The following is a 22719-nucleotide window of genomic DNA, read 5'->3' as shown; positions in this document are numbered from 1 at the left end:
TTCGATATAATTAATGCCGCCGTGTTAAAAATGTACTCTCAAGGCAATTGCACACTGTGCCCTCGCAGGTGGACATGATAACGCTGGCCGAGCAAATAATACAGGCCACTCCGGAGAGGATCAAGCAGGAGAACTTCACACCCATGGACTCCCCCCTCCGAGAAAGGCAGGGAAACCACGCCATCAACCAAACCATGGCCTGGCTCGCTGGCTACCTAGGGGACGTCGACCACCTGCCCAACCTATCCCAGCACAGGTGACAGCTGGCTTTAGTCTGCAGCACAGGCGGAGGCTAGGCTGGATTATGTAGCTTATTGAGCGAATATCTGCTCTCCTGTGGCATTGTTGCTCTTGTAAACTGTGCCTCCTCTTAAGCTTTAGACATTATCAAGGAATGCTTAGAATCCAGGGGCAGATTTAGTTTGTCTCTTGTGTGCCTCGGGCATTTCCATTGTACCCGAAGGATTCTCATACTGCCTTGAGTTGAAAGTCTGAGCCTTGTGTATTAACACTAAATCCTTAGATTCCTCATGCTGCCTTAGACTGGATTTTGGTGCTTTGGTCATTTCTGATGACTTATAACAGAAAAATGCTAAGAATCTGAGTTTCTGAACCTTGGGCATTAACAATAAAGCCATACAATTATAAAAGTTCCTAACTGTTGCTCTCTGTGCCTGAGCATTTTTACAATACATGTTTAAAATGCTAAGTCTGCCTGTCCCTGGTTCTCTTTGTGTCACAATTTATGATTGAACGTTATAATTTATATTATTATTTGTGAAGTAATATGGAAAAAAAGTCCACTTCCTTCTGCGTTTTTCCATATTGCCTTTGATGACCGTGTTGATTAAGGTTGACTGCAACTCACACACTGTGAGCTGGCACTGAACACATTTGGCACACACACAGCACACAGCCTGCATTGCATGTACTCTTAATTGCTCAGTGATGATTATTCAAACATTTCAATGTATGACTCCTATTTATATGCAAGTTTCCAATATTTGTTCTATTTTGAGTTATATTTTATATTTTAGAGCAACAGTGAACTGGCAGTAACTGCCGAGTGTTGTGCTTTGCTTGCCAGAGAGCCGGCTTTTTGCATGATAGCTCTGTTCCTGTCTTCACCTAGTCATTTATCTCAATTACCCAAGCATGCCACCTGGTCATGTGTCATCACTATGGGAAGTGGATCAACTTGTTCCTGGCAGTCCAAATCCAAAATTTGAATACAAAAAAAAATGATTTGCTTAATTTCATTGATGAAGACTGGGAAATATTTCAGAGATTAAATAGGAAAAGGAATTGTAGTCCCTCCGACATAATAGTTTTGGTGCCCTAATTTTTCAGGAACTAGCCAGGTGGCTCAGCACCTCGCAATCGGAAAGGTTGCGAGTTCAAATCCGGGTTGGTGCATTGACTCAACCCATCATCCCCCCGGAGTTCATAAAAGTCTTACCACTTTGTGGTGAAGTCAACAGTGGTTGTCCTCTGGAGATACTTGCACCCTGCTGTGGAATTTATAATTTCTACTACCTGGTTCATGGGTTGTAAACGAGAGGTGAGCGCCACCGTAATGCTAATTTTTCTTGCCTAAGCAGTGTGCAGTACCAGCCTCAATGCACCCCAAACGATGCCATCTATGATACCCTGCCCATGGTGATCTGCTGCTATACCAGCGGAGCACAAACCTTGTGCAGCAATACGGTCAGCACAGTTTCACCAGTGTCTCCGGCCCCAAGACCTGGACCCGGTTACCCAGCGGCAGATGTCCGGGATCCATGCTTGAGTTCTGAACCAGTTTTGCAACAGACTTACAATGGCGTTATTGCAAAGAGCTTTCCTGTGCTCTGATCAAAAGGGTGTGCGATAACAAATGTTCAGAATCGCTTACTTACAGTTGAGAAATTTAATTTCCGATTTCATTGTATTTCTCCCCAAGTGTAAAACACGAGCACATTGTCATTTTTGTGCAGATCCCTGTACAATGAACCGCTGACGCCCGCCTCCAACACCAGCCAGAGCCCCGTGAGCTCCCCGCTCAACGAGATCGCCTTCGAGCGCGTGGAGACCCCCACCGCGGCCGACTGGTCGGCCTTCCTCAATGCCTCCACCAACGGCAAGATGGAGAACGAGTTCTCTCAGCTGACGCTCTCTGACCACGAGCAGCGGGAGCTCTACGAGGCGGCCAAGATCATCCAGACGGCCTTCCGCAAGTACAAGGTGTTTGAGCGGATTTTGCCGTTGCCCTCCGTGGACACAGCTGCTGCCGCCGCTGTGCTACCACTGACGCTATTGCCATTGTTGCCATGGTTAGAGAGCGCAAGAGCCAGACGCGGTTCTGATTCTGACCGGAGGTCAACCCAGATCATTTATATCTTGTGCCTCTCTCTCTTTTGTTTACGACGAAATGTTTACGGACGTGAACGTTTTCCGCACGCAAATGAAAAGTGCGTCGTACCGACGCGCGACTGGTATGGCTATCGCAAGGGATTTTTTAAATGTGTTTTGACACTCATAATGGACACAATTGTAATAAGTGTGTATAAAACTATATATATAACAAAAATACTATTTTACAACGCTTTGTAAATCCACTGCTGGATAGCAGCCTTCCCGCACCATGTCAGTGGTGGGGGGTTATTATTACTAGTTACCTCACTGCAGTGCAGGTTATTGAAGGGGGCGAGCATCGAAGTGGGAGCATAGAAGTACAGAACAGCAATGGATTTTGCAGCACTGCTCTCTGCTGCCCAACAATTATCCCTGCAGTAGTCTATAGCGGTGATTGCCTATCATATCCAGGTTCAAACCTTCCTAGCTTCTGTTGAATTGGTTATTGGCTTTATCCTTTGGGAGTTGGCAAAGTGTGTATCACATCCTGGTAAGACAACAGTGGTCATCCTATTTTGAGGCTGACGCCTAACCATGAAAATGTAGAATTCCCACCGCTACATTGGGCCTGCTAATGAGGACACTTAAGTTGTATTTTACATCGACTAATACCATAACTACCTAAATAACCATGATTATATTCACATATATATATTCGTATTAATTGTGTTGTCTTTTATACCCGTGTAATTATAAGTAAGTCCCAATACTTAAACTTTTTTTGTGCCCTTACCTGTTTGGGTGATACTTTTGTGGGGCACCTCAATCAGAGTTGGAAGGTTGTACACGGTGGTTGTAAATGTTAGTGGTTGCACCATATTATATTGTACTATACAGCTGCTGTACTATGGGGCCGTCCATAAATGACGTCACGCACCTGGGGGGGGGGGGGGTCAGACATTTGTGACGATGTGTGATGAAGGGGGGGGGGGTGTTTGAGAAATGTGACGTCACATCAAAATGCGCAACTTTAAATAAATATAGAAAACACGGTCTACTTAATTAAATAGACTTTTTAATAAATGTTTTCTCCTACAACATCAGAGAGCGCCACATTAAATACGCACTACAATGACAATATTTTAAAGCGATTTGAAGCATGTTTTATTTTGGGGGGGGGGGGGTGGGCACAGCTTTGTGACATCATATTTGAGGGGGGGGGGTCTGACTTTTTGTGACGTCGTGTGACGAAGGGGGGGGGGGTCAAAAATCGTCCAAAATAGCTACATGTAGAGTTCAAATCTGGCTTAGGACCAACAGTGGGCGTGCATGTGTCTCAATATCGGGAGCGCTAGTGTCGTGGTTAACGCACTGCGCTACCAATCCGGCAACACGAGTTCAATTCCCGCTCAAAGGGCAACACAAGTCACGATAATCCGAACCGGTCCTGGACCTCCTCTCGGTCGACTCGGCTTCAATTGAGTACTCGGTACAGTATGTAAAACACTGCCACTGGAGAGACAAAGGCGGCCGGGACGTGGTGCTGGTCACCGTCTCCCTCGTGTACCGTGGCGACCTTCATAGATGTTCGCAGTGGCGTCATGAGGGTTGGTTTCACCCAGTGCGGTAACTCATGGTGTCACCCCTCATTGACCTCTCTGCCCGTACCAGACCATACAGCATCCTTAGTAATGTGTTTTGTACTCATGTTACTCGTAATTCGTAATTACCGTATATCACTGAATGTAATGGCAATAGTAGTGACATGAACAACTAGCAAAATTAAAATTACACCTTTAAATTATAATATTTCCTTTAATTATAACTTTATTCTCAAAAATATTTCCTTTAATTGCTACTTTCTTCTCAAAAAAGTTATTGATATAGGTTCACAAATACGAATTACCACTATTGTAGCTAAAACACCAGAAAATTTGACAAAATCAGCGACTATAAAAACACGAGCAGTGACGAACACAATAGCGCGTGCTGGTAGCGCGTGCATTCGAAACCACGTGACTCGAAGCGTCACTGTAGTTGGGTAACAATGACAGCTCTGACCGGAGCGCATTAGAAGGTTCAAAAAGTAAATTAGCACAGAGTTTTAGCCTTGTAGGTATATTGATAGTGTACATGTAAGCTGGACTTACGAAAAATTGTTGTTGTTGTTATAACTAACTACAAGGATATTTTCATAAAAAGAATACATTTCTGCTGAAACACTGCACAAAAATTGTATAGGCAATCATTTTGGTGTCACCCCCTCTGATGGTGTCACCCAGTGCGGTCCGCACCCCTCTCGTGACGCCACTGGGTGCTCGCGAACAGCACTTGCCATAACCGTCAGTTCAAGGTTATATGGGGGTAGGGGTATCTTTCTTTATCTAGATGCGTGCGTGTGTGCGTACGTGACAGCATGTGCACATCACGCTAATTTGCATAAGTATATCAGTGCGCGCGTGCCCACATGCGTGCGTGAGAGGAGTCAGTGTGACGTTCTGTAATTTTGCTGTTTTACGACCCAATTGAAATGCAACTTTAAGGCCACTTGGCTGCCATTGTCTCTCTTGTTGTAAAAAACAAATGCAAAGTCGATGGGCGAAGAGGTAGTGTCGCGTGGTTACGTTATCAATTACGTTCACGTTGAAATAGCCTCTTTCATACTTTTGTGTTTATTACATGCAAGAAACGTAGCAGTACAGCTCACGTAAAAGTATGTTTATTATCTCATTAAAATATAGACCATTTATCTCGGTGGGCTTCCACTAAAACATTTGAACTATCTTAACACATTTACTTGTGAAAGCTTTCCATAAAACACCAATTCCAGTTGTTTTTATGTTACCTCCACTTACCTTATAAGCTGCTTTCTAGTTCGTACCTCTTTTCAACTGTGGTTATAGATAGGGTAATCTTTTTTTTTCAATAAGTAGGAATTCTTAACAATAAAAATACATGCCGATGTTATCCATAACCAGAAAAAAAACTCATATCATTGGGTTTGGAGCGTACTGTGCTAACCGTTGCGGCCTTAATTAAATCCTTTATATTAAGTTCACTTGCTTGCTTGCTTGCGCGCTTACGACCGTGCAAATCTTTCGGTCGTTTTTTAACCCACTTCCCGTGATCCAATCGAGCTGAAATTTTGCACACAGACTCGTGCGTGACAATGTATTTTCGTGACATTTTTTTTTCCAAAATTTTACACTTTTTAGGAAAAAATTAATTATATTTAATTACCAATTGCTTAATGGTGGCAGGCATTCATCTGACCCATAAGTGGCAGCCATCTCAAGCCAGCATATAAAGGATTTATAGTGAAAAACTTTGTTTTTACGGGTATTCTTTTTTTACTCTAAAGACCTCATTGAGACCAGGAGTCGTGTCGAGGGAGACCTTGGCGTTTACATACGTGGAGAAGCACATTTGAACGTGTAAATAAAACCATGCAAGCAACACTATTTGAAAAAAATGTTGCAACACGATTAAGGATGCTTGTTTCACAGGAAAATGTTAAGACAATTAAAACATTACTTATTAAACAACAAAAAACACAGTGTTGTGTAACTTAGTTTCAATTCCAGATTTAACGTCATTGTCGTTTATGAAAAACAACCGTGAATATGCTCGGAATGTGACCTTGAATCACCGTGAGACACGGGTTGATTGAGCGCAGATTTCTTTTGTTGCCTTGAGCCATTCTTAATCCGCTGCTTCACAGTGACTCATATTGGCAATTTGACACTTGCTACGTGGAAAGTACAACTTAGCTTGAAGTCCAATCTAATGGTTTATCAGATGTCCACTTAAGCGGTTAATAATTTCACATGCAATTGAGCGGCAAGAGTTTGTATAGAAACTGAACAAATTTTTTTTTTTATTTTACCAGGTATGGCCTACTGCACTCTAATGCTCTTTTTCAGAGGCTACCTAGCCACAATTGATAGCTCCACGAAGTGGCTTTTCACGTGGACATTTATAGCAGCCAAATAATCTAAACGCGTGATGTTGATTCGAAATGTGGAGGAAAAACCAGAGGACCCGGAGAAAAATCCACGTGACCACAGGGAGCACATGCAAACTCCAAATATACGGGCGTCGGGGTTGGGATCAAACCTCCTGTATACCAGGCGAGGTAGTTAATATATTGCCGCTGTGGTCTCTTTCAATCATTGCATCGTATAGCAAAGAGTCACCAAATGTATTTTCTTTTTTATCTCTGTATTTAAAAAAAATAATTCAACATAGGAAGAAGTCACAGAAACTGCACGGACAAAAGTCCCAGGGTCATTACTCCTGGGTTTAGGGGAAGGTGAAAATTGGGGCTCACTGCCCCACCCAAGTTGGGGACCACGAGCGAGAGCACAGATTATTTATTTTATATGGGGAGGAAAGGATGAGGAGAGAAGAACAAAACTAAAGGGGGTAGAAGGGGAACAAAATTGCAAAGGAAGTTTATCTTCGACACACGAAGTGAACTTATTGCCAGATAAAGTCCCGCAGAGCAGTGATTAACTCCTGTCCATCCCCCCAGGGGTGGCCTAATCTCCTGGACATGGATTTTTTTTTTACATTGACCAATTCAGTGTGAGATTTCAGGTCTTAGCGCAATCTGTGGGAGTTCTGAGGCCAGGTGTTTTTTGAGAGACCTCGAGAATAATGAGTTGCACAGCAATGTTGTGTAACAAAACGTACGTTTAAATCATTGCTTTAGAGACGTAACTTACTTGAAGCCACATCTATATTAAATGTAAAATACCTTTTTAAATACGCTGCTTATTTTCTTGTTGGAGTGTAATGGTCTTCCCTGGTTTTCCACCGCAGCGTATTTCAAGTCCTCATTTGTATTTCAAATTACAGATTGGCCTAAGTTAAATGGAAGCACTTTTGCTGGCTCCTTGTCTGTGTGTTACCTCTTATATAACCAGTCTGTACATGAAGGCAAAAGATATCAACTTCAAGGAAAATATAAAGAGCATCTGGCAACAGCTTTTTTTTACTTCCCTTTCTCTGTATCTTTGTATGCAAATTCAAGTTTCGCAATGTATATTATCTTTCGAATAGCAAGCAACGTTGTGTAAAGATCCTCTCGCTGGCTACAATAAGGGTTTGAATTAAACATCCTTTGACACTTTTCACATCAAAATACCACGTCAATCAGTGAAGGATGAAGAATGACGTTGGTCCCTTTTGCAGGGACGGCGTCTAAAGGAGCAACAGGACATGGCTGCAGCTGTTATCCAGCGATGCTACAGGAAGTATAAACAGGTAAAACCCATTCCGTTCGGCCACTGTGCGACAACATCTTTGTGGGTATAATGCACACATTGAGAGCTTGTCTGTCCATTGAACAGAATTGCAGCTGTCATTCCCATCGGCTAGAGCGTGGGAGGTGTCGGTTAAAGTTTAAGTGTAAATATACAAAAAACTTTGGGTTGTTCAGCACAACCATTTATGGCCTTCGACCAGGAAAGTCACGGAAAAAATTGCACACGAACGACACATTCACGCAAGCACCCGATGCTCCGTTTTGAAGTTTTAAAATGAAACATCTTTTAATTGTATTATGTTTTGAATTAGATAATTTAATTTCTTCATTAAAAGCTTATATCATTTTACATCTGGAAGACTTCATTGAAAACTAAATTTTGTGTGAATTTTCTCTCGTCGTTAAGTAGATGGCCTTGCTGGGGGTTCGGTTCGATCGAGATAAGGCGACATAGAGCTGGCTGTGCGAGAAGACCGCCGTCTGCAGATCGATTCCAACGTAATCGAACGTCTGTCCCTGCGCCTCCGTCGTTCATGCAGGGGGCGCGTAGGTTTGCAGCGCCCCCTGTATGAAAACGACGGAAAGTGCAGCATTCAGCACAGATAGATAAAGTTGTGCGCTTATATAAGAGTATTGTTTGGATATTTTAGCATTGTCCAAATGTGCCTTTTCTTTTACCGCAACATTCCATTGTGTGCTTTCACACACTTTGCAGTCTTTAAAATGTTGACCCGTGTGTGCGTGTACATTACATATTGCACTGTTCCTGTCTTTGAGTGAAAATATCCCTTAAATGGCACTGATTTAAAAATAAAAAACTAAGAGAATTTTGCACTGAGGTTGTTGGTATGGAATTGGCCAATCTATCTTAGAAATAAGCACCACTGAATTACGTGAGAGAAAATGTTAATTAGCTCGATAACAAAATGCAGGCGCTGTATAGAAAATGTATATATGCTTTTAAATATTATAATTAACAATATTAAATGGCATTGCCTCTCTACATACGGCTTTCTCAAGATATTTTATACAAAGATAATAGGCATGTACAGCTAGAAATTAAATTAAAATGCCTTTTTTATTTGACACATAACACATGTAGAATTATACATTGCTATGAAATCTCACTTCACAAAAATGCATCACCTTCTTGAATACGACTCACAATGTATGCAAATGTCACTGTATGTTAACATCGATTGTATGCATAGGATACATTTTTCGTGGTATTTTCACTCGCGACATTGGCATATGCAAAATATGACTGACAAGCATCTGTGTTCATATGGTTAGTTTTACTGTGACAGAATTACAGCACGGGAGACAGAACCTACAAAAAACGAAACGTTGTAGCATAAGCATCTTCAATAATAGAGTTTTTTGGGTGAGATTGTGTAGATATAAATGTGTCGTTAAACCCGCCACCACCCGACACAACCAATGAGTAAGGTTTGTCACGTGAACAGAACGTGCCAATTCGTTACAAGTACAGCACACCGGTGTGTTGGACAGCAAATCCACAACATTTACCATCTGAGTACGACGTTTCGCCAATAATTACAACTAGCATCAACAGACGGATAAGCATCTGCTTGTGTTTTATGGTAAGCGAATTTACTGACACGGCATGTTCATCCAATACGTGACAGAGCCCATTGTATTGCCAGGTCCAACGAGCCTGCACTTGTTCTTGTCATTTTATTTTAAACATCAAACAGTCGATCAGCTCATACATTTATTGCATTTAAGAGCATAACCGTCGCTAACCCTTCGAGCAATTCAAATTTAACGTACGTTTTTGCCCATAAGTTACAAACTGATGATTATTTACTAACCGCTATCATTTATTTGTTGTGACTGTGCACTAATTCTGTGGAATATGCATTTCACATACACATCAATGCTGACACGACAGCAGACATACGACCACATGTAATATTTACATGCGTTCGGATTTTGAGTTATATTTAGGGCTGTAACAAGAGGGCCAATCCGTACAACTTAAATGGAACCCCTGCCCATACAAGGGCAATTATTTGGCAAACACAGACATGGCACACGTCCATGTATAATAATAACAACCAGGATCTGGTCGATGCCAGCTCTGCAAAGCTGATTTAATCCAAAGATGACATTTAAAAGCTTGTGAGAGATTAGAGGTTTTGTTTAAGTTGCCTGATCTACGAAGCGAGATGATAGCAACTTATTTCCACGCGTTGATATCAAGTTTTACCTTGCGAGATAAATTTCCAGAAGTAAATCTAAAAAAACTTTTTTTAAAAAATTCACGAGATAATGTCTGTAGAAAGAGCATTCGTTATCTTGAAAAACTGGTATGCTTCTGCATAGTTTCAGTTGCTTTTATGTACGACGTAGTATCTTTGACTTTTACATTCCGTGTGTATACTGCTCTTTTTTTTCACCGTAAACGTTGAAATACCATCAAGATATATCGTTCTTAAAGCTTTAATTTAACAACACATCATAAAAGGACTGCAGTGGCAGTGGTGTGAAAGTAACACGTTAAAAGTAACTGATTACGTTGAGCACTGATACTGTGCCCTATAATGGAAATATATGAAATGTTGAAGTTTTCCTACACACTGTTAGATGACATATTGCTTAACTTAAATATAATAGACTGCTGTGGCAGTGTTGTGCAATAGCAGAACACTGAAGAATGGCCATTTTCCAATATATTTGCCCCCTATGTACCTTTCTGTTAAAATGCATTATTAATAATGGTGGTAGGTTTTTATTATTATTAATTCAAATTGTGATAAACTAAAATTTCGGCGGCCAACGACTGTCTTATTCTATCTCCTACGGAGGGCTTCTCAGCGCTTTGTGCCTTGCCAATCGCCCCCACTGATGTGTGTAGGCATATATGTAGATACTACTAACTATTGTATGTATGGTGTGTAAGTATATATGTAGATACTACTAACTATTGTATGTAGGGTGTGTACGTATATATATAGATATTACTGACTATTGTAAGTATATATACCTGCACAATACATTTATTTTTTGGCGGGGGGGGGGGTGAATCCCTTTTTGGGGGAGTCGACAATTTTGGAAAACCTATTGGACCAACTTTTTACCACCGCACCTTTTTTTTGTATTATTCATGCCTTCTGAAAGTCTTTTTTTAATAATTAAGTGGACGGACAAATGGGCATATGGAACGCCGGACTTTTTTTTTTATAAATCGTCGCTGCCTCGGCGATCTAGCCACTCAGAATAAACGAAAAGACAAACGCCAACTGAAACATTTATAAATGGTTACTCTCCAAACGAGGAAAAACAAATCGTGTTAAAAAAAGTGTGTAAACGTTATTGATTGTGTACTTTTTTTAGGTCAAGTCTTGTATGTACACAGACGGCACAATATTTGATAATAGTTTACAACACTTTTGTTCATCGACTGCTGAATGAAGGCTTCCTTATGGTGTTGTCGGAGGTTGTTTGACCATAGGTCACCACTTTTTTCAGTACATGTTTTAAAGTCGGGAGCTGAGGACGAATTTAGACATCACTGACTACCGATGTTTGCCATGGTCAAGATTCATACCCAGGTCACTGGATTCGGAGTGCAGTGCACTAACCACTGTGTCACTGCTCTCCACTCCAAACACATGATAGGTCATAGCATACATATGTATATTTAACTCACGTAGCATTTGAAACATCTGTTAATAAAAATACCATTTCAGTGCAAATTGTGTTTTAAGTACTTTCCTGGTTTCTCCAGTAATTATAACTTGTATGGGTGTATCATCTGCGACCGCTTTAGACACATTTGTTAGCAATTACTTAACATGAAATTAAGTTTTGAAAGCTTACTTATCACATCTTAAGTTAATACATGTTTGTGCCCCAACAGCCTGTAAAGGCGATACATGGGATTTTTCTCTTTGTATATAATTGGGGAGTAGTTAGCAGGCTGCACTACTAACCCGGCAACCTGAGTTCGAATCCCGCTCATAGCAAACACCAGTGACGATTATCTGAACTGGTCCTGGGCCTCTCCTAGGACGACTCAGCCTCAAATGAGTACCCAATGTGGAATGTAAACATTACCACTGGGGAGACAAAGGCGGCTGGGTGTGATGATGACCACTTACCCCCTCATGTGCCATGCCCACCTTCATAGGTGCTCACTAATGGCATTTCCCCCAACAGTCTGTTAAACGCTTTATGGGACTATCACTCTATATGCAGCTCTGAGTCTTATCAGCCACAGCCATTCCCTCTCTTCTCTATTCTTGCACAACATGGACCCCTTTAAAGAATTGCGTTGGCTGGGTCACGTAACCCGCATGCTTAGCCACTGCATGCCAAAGCAGCTTCTGTTTGGCCAGATAGAACCGGATAAATCGCCACGTCACCGGTTAGAAAAGTAATGGGCTGGTGTGGTACGGGAGGATGTGGAGCTGATTGGACTCGCCGATGACTGGTGCCAGTGGTGTCTTGATCTGCCTCTGTGGAGGTTTTTAAAGGACGTAATTGGGCAGTTTGAGGCAGTCGACCTCCAGCAATGTTGCAGAGGTTATTTTATTCTAAAAATTTACAGAGCACCGAGCAGCTAAAATGCAGCAAGGAGGAGCACAGGTACTGCATTTGCCAGTCAACTCATAACACCTGGGTCTGTCCCGTGACCTCCTGCTAACGTCATGGTGACGTCACACTTCAAGTGGCCTCAACATGCATCTAGCCTGGCACAAGCGTCATGGTGACGTTACTGTCACTTTGTGGCGAAAGGTGCCGGTTGTTTGTATGTGGTCAATATAATACATGATATACTCTATCTATTATATACATTTGTTTACATTGAAAAAACAAGAAGTTGACACATGGAATGTGAAATTCAGAAATATGTCGGACATGAAGGTATCTCATTGGAAATCAACTCTCATACTTTTTTTTCTGAACATAGGAATACATGACAAAAATTTGCATGCAACTGACTTCATATAAATCAACTTTTTAAACTCAAATGAATGTCCCACCGGTAGCAAATAAATGTCACAATTCGGGACAGTGGTTTATGCTCTGTGCTCTGCACCTGACAACCTAAGTTCAATTCCATGTTGCAGCTGACATCAGGGGTGAGCGATATCTTCAATGAGACCTGTGTACTCCCTTCACCAACCCACACTGGCCAGTGCGGTGAAATGATATCAAACAATCCCCATGACTGACAGTTTGAGGATGCCTTGTGAATTATTACATAGATATGCATGTTGAACTTATTTTGCACCGTACATTGCCAACCATGCTAATCAGAGGTGCGGGAAAAGGACAACAAATGAAACACAAAAAGCAGTTCTAAATTTAAAAGTGCCTTGCGTTCCAGACAGCCGCGGAAGCACATCTAAAAGCACAAAAATCAGTGACCGTTTTTGTTCGATGGCTAGCCAAACGCCGCTGCTAGGATGACCCGAGTTCGTGTGACGGTTTATATAATATTTACAGTTTTGTCAAATTATGTGTTTCAATACAGCTGTTCATAAACCTTTGTAATAATTTACCGGTGATGCATTGGTGTCCAGCCGGTAGAGCGAGCTGCTCGCAATCGGAAGGTTGCAAATTCAATTCCTGGTTGGGCTTTGACTCAGCCCATTATACCTCTGGGGTCGATAAAATACCACTTCATGGGGAGGTGAAAAGTGGATGTCCTATGGGGAAACTCACCCCTTCCAAAGAAATGTGTAATTTCTGCCGCTTGGAACAGGGCTGTAAACCAAGAGATGAGCACTGCCTAAATGCTCGCTTGAGCAGGACTTTGACTTGAATGTGTGTTGGTAGAATGTGTTATGAGTGTGGAAATGTGAATTAATGTCGACATTTTGTGTTGTAACAAAGCTGACATGGATAGCGCTGAAGGTAACGCGCACGTTTTTGTCATATCATTGTCAAATGCTGTAATGTTAAATCTTCATATTGTACTGCATTCTGGTTTCAGACGGGAGTATCTAGAATGGATTCATAAATGCAAAGTGGTTCTAGTTCCCTAACCCGAATGATAGTGTAAAGATCAAGAATGTATGAAAATCAAGTCAATAATACATAAAATGTATTTTAACTAAAACGTATAAACATTGTGATATTTAAGGGCAGTTGAACTGTATATTTTCAATACACATCAGGCTGTAAGCTATAGGTCTCTGTTTTATTATCAAATTAGCTTCATCCTATTTATGTTCGTAATTATACGTACCTTTATTTTACACCAACCACTCACAATGGACAGTATTGAACTCACTTAAAAGTATCAGCTGACAATTGGAACAGCCGTGCGCTTTAGCAAAATTATGGGAACATGTTTCTCAAGGTGGAGGTGCAGCTTGTCCTTCGAAAATTCTATGCGGTCGTGAGTTGACATAAATTTAACCTGCTTTTTCCAAATTATTCAACTCAGGAATGCATAAAAATGTGGAGACGAATAGTACTATCCTGCAGAATGATGAGTTTCAGATTCTCGGTACATTCCAAAGCTGTTCATGAGATGCTTTTTTGTGAAGGCAACTCCGGAGATAGTGTTCAGCATGGATTAATTTTATTGGTCAGCATAACATATCTTGAGCACAAATAATATACTTTAAATATACTCTTTGGTTATTATAAAATAAGAAATAAAGTAATTATTTAATTCATTATTTTATCTTTATACGTGACTTTACCGAAAGAACCAAAGAGTAATTCCTGCAGTCACGAAAGCTTCAAATTAACTTTAAATATACTTTATACGTTCATTTGCACGTTAATCATAATTATTTTTTTTTGCTGACATTTTTCACTGTCTCGGAGGTAGCACTTAGCTCATTGGAAACAAAATGCATATGGTTCTAATTTGTCAAAGAACTGCAAAGGTTATCATTAGCATCATCATCAGCGCTGATGTATCCACTGCTGAAAGAAGGCCTCCATAAGCCGTCACCATCGACAGTGAACGCGCGAAGCAACATTCCATCTAGCTTTCCACACACGAGCTGATCCAATAACTCCATCTGGATATTTTCTCAGGCACGTTCCATCTCCTTGGCTGCCACTCCATCATTTGTCCTGACCATTAGCGATTGTTTGTCTTGCCCAAACCCACTTACTTTTCTTAACGGTCAATAAATATGGTGTCTCTAACTTACGTTTGTTCCCTAAACTAAAACTAAACAATTGTAGAAAACTAAACTTTTTATATTACCAAGTAAGGCTTACCGAGCTATATAGCTCTTTTTCAGAAGTAACCTGGCCAAAAATTGATAGCTCAACCAAGTGGCTTAGGATATAGACGTTTATAGCTCCCTGTTCAATGTGTCATTGTGGAATTTCCAGCATGAACTTCACCATTGTTCTGTATGCACTTTTCAGATCTTTTGTTGTCAATTTCCATGTTTCCTATCCAAATGTTATGGCAGGTAGTGTCCACTAAATACACACGTTCTACCTTAGGCACATTGATGTAATTTTTTCATTTTCAAGTTCAGTTTTCCAAAAGCACTCCATCCTTTTATCTCATCCTTTGGTCATTTTCCGCCTTCAATAATGCCTTAGGTGTACTCATCCTGATGTGCTTACGATGCATACCCTAACCAACTGATATCTTTATACGTTTTGCGACTCCTACCCCATGTTGTGTACATCACGCCGCAGTCATATTTTATTCACCAAATATGCAACAATAATCTTCATGTCATAAAGCACCTTTTTAAAAAAGTATTTCAAAGCACTGTGACTTAAACAAGAAAATCAATAGAAAATCTACACAATCTTCTACTAACGCCTCACAATTTGAGTAAACCTATCAATACATATATTTTCCTAATGGGACATTCATTTTGTCTGCAATCCGGTTAACACATTTGCCAATAGGGATTCACTCATCTGGTCTGCATCAAGTGCCACAATCAAACGCAACAATACAGTTCAATAACTCACTGAAATCAGAGTATTGGCTGCATGTGGTGTGTCTCATTGACTCTGGGCTTGCGCAATTATGAATCTCATGCAGGAATAATATAAAAACCCTAATTTAGGATTTGTTTCTGTCAGCCCCTAATTTCGCACGGCCAGTCAAAGGCCTCTCCCATTGTCTCGCAGTCCTTCCTTTCCTCCATTAATTTAGCATGTGGCACCCTGAACGTTTTCAAACGTGCCACCGGTTACCAGAGCGAGTCTCGTCTAACAAAACGCCATTCCCGCGTGTGTCCTCCCCCGCAGTACGCACTTTACAAGAAGATGACACAGGCGGCCATCCTCATCCAGAGCAAGTTCCGCTCCTACTACGAGCAGAAGCGCTTCCAGCAGAGCCGCCGGGCGGCCGTGCTCATACAACAGTACTACCGCAGCTACAAGGAGTACGAGAAACTCAAGCAGACCCGCCGGGGCACCATCAACCTCCAGCAGAAGATGAGGTGAGAGATCACAGTGGGAAAACATCATCAACATTATCAATCAGAAGCAGCAGCATACATTTCCTGTCCATAGGTGGATGGAGGCCTTCTCCAAGCTGATAGTGTTGCGATCATCCCTGCGATGCCACAATTCGTCTCCTGCAAATGTCATCCGTTGCGTGGGGAAAACGAGGCAACATGAAATAGCATTTGGCAGAGCCGATGGTTCCTCAGCAATGCAGGCAGCCACGTCCGTGATGGACTGGACTCATAAGGGTCCGCAATAACAAAGGACTTACTCGATGGCTCAGAGATTTGCGAGTGTTTGTCTTCTCTTAGCTTGAAGGCTTGAAGATTTTGAGTCTTACTGACAGTTGTAGTGCTGCTGACTTGTGAACTGTACATCATTTGGAGGGTTTGTTCATTCTGTGCCAACACTACAGGAGACTATATAAAGTATATGCAATTATTTAATAATGAAAATAAGGCTGGCATAAAAGTACTTTTGGATTTAGTGGCAGTGGAGATTAGGATTACAAATGTAAGACGTCTGGCCAGTAGATTAAAGTATTAAATGCAGTTTTACGGATTGTGTATGGGGGCCTGTGATGAGCTCATAGTATATTATCTTTGGGCAAGTGGACATTACTATATAAACATCCTTGAGTCTTGTTCTACAATATGTAGTTGTGCGTCGTGTTTGCCTTGCACATCAACAAGGCACGACTGATTGCAGCTAACATGGCACACGTGCGGCAGTGCCGATTCCTCTGCATGCATGATTGAGCAGGACCCATTTACACTACAGTGGAGCCAGGGCCCTGGGGTCTCCCAGTGGAGTTCTGTGGGTGGTGGGGCCCATTACGTCTGAGCGGGGGTGGGGTGGGGGGGTTGTACTCTGGCCTAATGGTCAGAGGACCCTTAGGCATTGTTCCTGATGGTCCCAATTCTCAGCAGTTGGAACGGGAGGACAAACAAAACATTAAGGGGCCTTTGGGGCAAAAAATTGATGTGCAAAGTAAATCAGATGGCCGGGGCCTATGGACAAGACATAAACACGGCTTCACGGAGCAGCCTCCCTCCTTTCAGTTCGTGCTCATGTTGACTCCTGGATATCTGTGAAAAACAGCTTTGATAGCTCATCAGATTGCTCTAGCATAAATACATATTCTGATTTTGAAATATTCTGAAAGCGAAATTCATGAGAAAAAGCTTTGGATTTGGTTCCATTGCCGAATGTTTACGAATTAAAACAGTGGCTTTTAAAACTTGAGTGGGTGGGATGGCGTTCTATGTGGGAATGGTCTTGTAGCAAATGGAAACGTAAGCGACATCCGTCAACATCTTTAAACTCGCGTAAATGTAATCAAGCGTTGAGAATATTGCTCACGAACCCAACATTGCTTTTAGAAGTTTTATTTGTAAAACTCAGATGCCCATAAGCCAATGCAGTTTGGTATTCAAATGCAAAGACAAATTGTCTGTGGGCGTCAAAAGGAACTGTGGGATTGGACTGAATGATGAAGCTCTAAGAAATGAAGGAGTCCCATGTTACCATGTTCTATCGCTGACCTAGATCTTTGTGTGGAAAAGGAAAGTTTTTTTTATATTTGCACAGTAAAGCAAAATGTGTTAAACCAGGTCACTCGATGTAAGTGGGCCAGCTTCTGCACGGATAGCCTGGGATATGGATGCCCCTATTGGAGAAGACAATTCATAGTCTAAGGCTAAGAAAACAATTGTGCCAATTTTTGTAAAGTGCTTATCATTAATCTTAGACTTCATGTTGCTGCTTGTAAAACGTGCAATGATGGTGATTATGTTGATCTACAGGAGTATTATATTTTTTTACGTACAACCCTACAGGTAAAATTTTTGACTGATAGAATGCATCCCTATAATAGGTGCATAACCGTATAATTCAGTTGCAAAATACAAAGACTGTAAAAAAAATGTGTATTGGCAAACGGTGAAACTTTGCAGTGGTGGATTAATGTTTTCATTTAAGGGTCTGTAAGTAGTGTACTACGTTTACTGTTAAACCTTTAAGCCTTCGCTCCTGATTATCTCACAAGTAACGACATCACATTTATCCCTCTATTTAAGATCGAAACAGGAGGATTTCTCCACAACTTTGGCTGTCGCCTGATGATGCTGGTTGTAACTACTGGCCACATGTCGTACTCAAATAGTAAATGTTGTGGGTTTACTCTCCAACACACCGGTGTGCTGTACTAGTGTAAGGACAGTACGGCTCCCGGTGGCCGTGGTTACAAATTGACGCAAAGGGGAACAGACAGGGTCATGTAAGGGTAATATGGGACCTAAGTGGTCGTTAATAATAATTGAGACAGACAGGGCCAGATGCGATGAGAACATTTTCGGGAAAAGGAGTGTGGCCAGGTCGTGAAGGGGATAAAAGCCGGCGTGGAACAGGGCTCTGGGCTGCTGTTGTGGTCGCCATCGTCATCTTGGAGCGGGTTGTCTTCATCATCCTGGATTGGGCACCTTGTAGTCTTGGAAGGCAATAGTTATATTGTCTCCGTGACTATTATGCATCCGCTCCTGTGTAGTCAGCCAACAATTATCAGTGAGTCGGTGGACTTTAATCACAATAAATATACATATAACTGAACAAGACGGTGTCTCTGAGAGCTACATTACACTAGTAACGAATTGGCACGTTTTGTTTACGTGACAAACCTTACTAATTTGCTGTGTCCGGTGGCGGCGGGTTTAACAACACATTTATATTTACACGATCTAAACCAAAAAACACTTATCGATACTGTTAAACCTCTTAACATTTTTGTACAGGGGACATTTGGAGCAGAACTTCTCCACTCAAGTACACACATGCACATACAGAGACACCATCCTATTTACTCATAACATACAAAAACTGTCATGCATAGTGTCATCGAAAGACTATTTGCAATTTTTATACTATTATTTAGTATAAACATCTGGTACGCAGAAGGCCGTGGTTTAATCCCGGACCCTGGCAATGCCTGTTGCATATTTGGAGTTTGCGTGTTCTCTCTCTCTCCCTGTGGTCGCGTGGGTTTTTCTCCGGTTCCTCTGGTTTTGTCCTCCGTATGTAGAAAACGCGTTTACATTATTTGGCTGCTTAACTATAAATTCCCACAGGTGATGATGAGCTGTCGTGTGTGGCCAGGTCGCCTCTGAAAAAGAGCTCATTGCTCAGTGAGCTTTACCTGGTAAAACACATACATATAAAATCTTGACTTAAAGCTTTCATGACTGCAAGAATTAATATTCTTTGGATCTTTCGGTAAAGCCACATAGATAGAAAAATAATTTTATTAAAAATATCACGACGTTTTGATCGCAACACAAGCAATCGTCATCAGGTGAAAAATATAGCAGGAGAGCTGCTGAGGCAGGAAAAAATATAGCGGGAGAGCTGCTGAAGCAGGATGTGTAAGTGGGCGGGGCTAGAGATGGAATTTGCGTGTAAATGTAAGATCAGAGAGCTGATATACCTCCACGACTACGAAGCTGTGTAGGTGGCCATTGTATTGAGAGATTAGCATGTCAATCTGTTAATGTAAGATTAGCATGTCAATGTAGGAAAACCGGGCACCACCTAAGCTGTGGAGGTGGCCATTGTATTGTGAGAGATTAGCATGTCTGTAAGAAAACAACCTGATATCGTATTCTCTTGGAATCTCCCACACTAACATCTCTGTGCTCTCTTAAACAGACCCTGTCGAGATCACGAACATTCTAGTGTGGATGTTGTACATAATGGTGTTTAAGATAATATTGTAGTTCCATTTATTTAAGCATGTGTATTTTAAAATTTGTAATGCTTTACTGCCGATCGTGTCTTGACGGTGGGAGTCGACCTTTACTTGGGAAATTTACTTTTGGCCTGACAGACGAGCCAGTTTGTCAAACGTTCCACTCATCGCGGCCCCCGTGTTATATGAATACATTGCACTGTCCTTGTACTGTTTGCTTTTGCCATTATTTGGTCAAGCACCTTTCAGACAAAGCCATAAAAGAGGTTGTCTCTCATGTAGGCCAATCAGTTTCAAGAACAGTTGCATACATTATGAAGCATATTTGAAAGCATATTTGTTTGAAAATGTATACCACAAGTATGGGTGGTTAATGCAGACTTGATGCCTTGGTAATATAGGTGTGTATTTGATGTTTAAAGATCTTAACAGCTCTATTTATGCCAGAAAGGCCTTATCATTCAACATCTTGATACTGGCAAAAAAAGGGTAGGGTGCCACAGTGAGTATTCCCCCTCCGCTGGTTGGCAGAGCAGAGCTTGGGCAATTGTTGGCGCCGGTGTCTGGCTGCCTTGCAGTTCTGTCCTGCTCCAACTAGCTAGATGCACCCAAATGGCCCCTTCTCCTTGGTAGTAACCTTTCTGATGATGTGCTGATCTGATGTTAAGACGCTTGGAGATGTGGAGGCATTCAGCGTCACATTAGTGCAAATATATAATGTTGGACATTGTGTGCTAATTGGTGTAAATATGACTGAACGTCTTTACTTAATTATGGTTACATTGATATTTCGAGTGGTAATGAATCTCAGCGTGTCACATTTCACATAACACATCTGTAGTGAGTCCAACTGAGTTGCAGACGTTGTCTTGGGAGCAACACGTTTTATTAAACTCTTAGCACAACATTCTCTCGGGTGGTGACCACCCAACTAACCATGCTATGGTGGAACTAGACACGGTTCCACTATCCCGGTTCAGACCACAAGTTGGGTCCCGGACTACGTGGCTGGAGGCTTCTTCAAGCTTGACGTGGATCTCCTGCCTCTCCAACAGTAAGAACCCCGAGCCCCTCTCAGGGCGCATCAACCTGCCCCCTCAAGGGTTGCAGCAATTTAGGGGATGTGCCCCCCTAAATTGCTGCAACCCAATCGCACAGGGAAACACGAGCCCCCTTCAGCCGCTCGTTAGCCAACTGTCTGGCTCGGGAGTTGACTCTGGAAGCTTCCCGCGCTTCAGAGAGCTTTTCAAGAGTGAACCGAACGAAATCCAATTTTTTTTACACTTTCACGGCCGGCGCGGCCTGCAACTATACGTCGATGGGAGGATCATATTCCCGTCTATACATCAAAAAGAAGGGAGAGTAGATCTTAATTTTGGAGCTTTCGTGACTGCAGGAATTATTCTTTGGTTTTTTCGGTAAAGTCACGTATAAAAATAAAATAATAAATTAAATAATAGCATACGACGTTTCGATTGCAACACAAGCAATCATCATCAGGTATAATGAAATAGCGACATAGAATATAACCAGAAAACTATAAACTCTCTGCCTGTATATTTAGTGTAATTTTCTCTGTCTACACTCGTTTTGTATCGTTCTTAGGTTCTGCTCTGTCTGTGTGTCTCCGTTCCTCTTTTTTTTTATGTTTTGTCTTTCTTTGGAATTTTCACACTTAAATTCTAACTTAGCAATCTTTGAAATACGTAATCGACCAGGCAATGCGTTAATTGTGTGTTGACCGACTCTCTGTGTCGTTTTACTGAACATTTCGATACTTTGCTAGGTTATTTAATTTAGTGTGTTACGTCTCCCTCTAAGCCTGCTTACCTTACTCCCCTCCCTTCGTACTCATTGACATGTAAATGTTTTCCCTACCCCCTCCCTCTCTCTGCCTCCGCCCCCCTCTGTCTATTTAAGGCCACCCCACAGAGACGATCACCTCTCTCTGTACCTGGGTTGCTCTCTCTATGTATCTTGGTGATATCTGTCTGCTTATATGTCTGTCTATAGTTTTCTGGTTATATTCTATGTCGCTATTTCATTATACCTGATGATGATTGCTTGTGTAGCAATCGAAACGTCATATGCTATTATTTAATTTATTATTTTATTTTTATACGTGACTTTACCGAAAAAACCAAAGAATAAAGGGAGAGTAGCTGGTGGACGTGTGAGGGGCCATCCTGTAGGCGGCGAGAACTGCAGGGACATGCAAGTCCCAATCCAGCTGTGACTCGCTGACCAGGTGACTCAACATGGAGGTCAGCTTTCTATTCAGGCGTTTGACCATGCCATCGCTCTGTGGATGGTATGGTGACATGCGCACCTTCTTTGTCCCCAGCAAATCGCAAACCTCACACAGCAGTTTCGAATATTTTTTTTTACCTTGATCAGTCACAAGGCAATCGGGCACACTGTTATCCAGGACATAGCCATTAAGGAACGCCTCGGTCACAGCTACAGCCGATTGATTCGGGAGCGGCCAGGCCATAGGCCAGCGTGAGAAATACTCAACGCCAACGAGCAAGTATGTGTTGCCTCGCGCGGAAGTTGGAAACGGACCGAGAATATCGAGGACAACCAGCTCGTTGATTCGCGACACCTGAATGGATTGTAGCGGAGGGAAACAAGATTTCGCCAGTGACTTCCACCGTGCACATTATATGCAACCTTTAAGCAAATTTTCAACGTCCGGGGCCATGGCCGGCCAATAAAAATCCAATTTGAGCGCGGCCAGCATTTTTTGCACACCCAGTTGTAACAGACGTTTATGTACGGCCCAAACAACCTCGCCACGCAGAGTAGTAGGGACAACAATAGTGTACCGGCGTAATCCCCCGTCCCAGTGCATGAGCAAGCCCGCCCCGCAAGACAACCAACACGGTCGGAGTGGGCACGTGTCACGAACACGTCCCGACTCCCCCTAAACCCGCGCGCGACCCTGAACCAAACC

At 42.0% G+C, this 22719-nt stretch overlaps 1 protein-coding gene across 1 annotated transcript in view; it reads left to right on the top strand.

The window, feature by feature from the left end:
* LOC133351033 (calmodulin-binding transcription activator 2-like) overlaps window positions 1-22719 on the top strand; it is a 615463-nt gene that overhangs the window by 583796 nt on the left and 8948 nt on the right. Inside the window, 5 exon segments of the mRNA XM_061565919.1 lie at window positions 69-256; window positions 1977-2223; window positions 7531-7602; window positions 13472-13492; window positions 15824-16017. Of these exon segments, the coding sequence (XP_061421903.1) occupies window positions 69-256; window positions 1977-2223; window positions 7531-7602; window positions 13472-13492; window positions 15824-16017 (722 nt within the window).

Source organism: Lethenteron reissneri, chromosome 36 (assembly GCF_015708825.2).
Source record: "Lethenteron reissneri isolate LAM-NWPU_2019-01 chromosome 36, ASM1570882v1, whole genome shotgun sequence".
NCBI lineage: Eukaryota > Metazoa > Chordata > Hyperoartia > Petromyzontiformes > Petromyzontidae > Lethenteron > Lethenteron reissneri.
The sequence above is the reverse complement of the archived record's forward strand: the minus strand, read 5'-3'. Positions and strand labels throughout refer to the sequence as shown.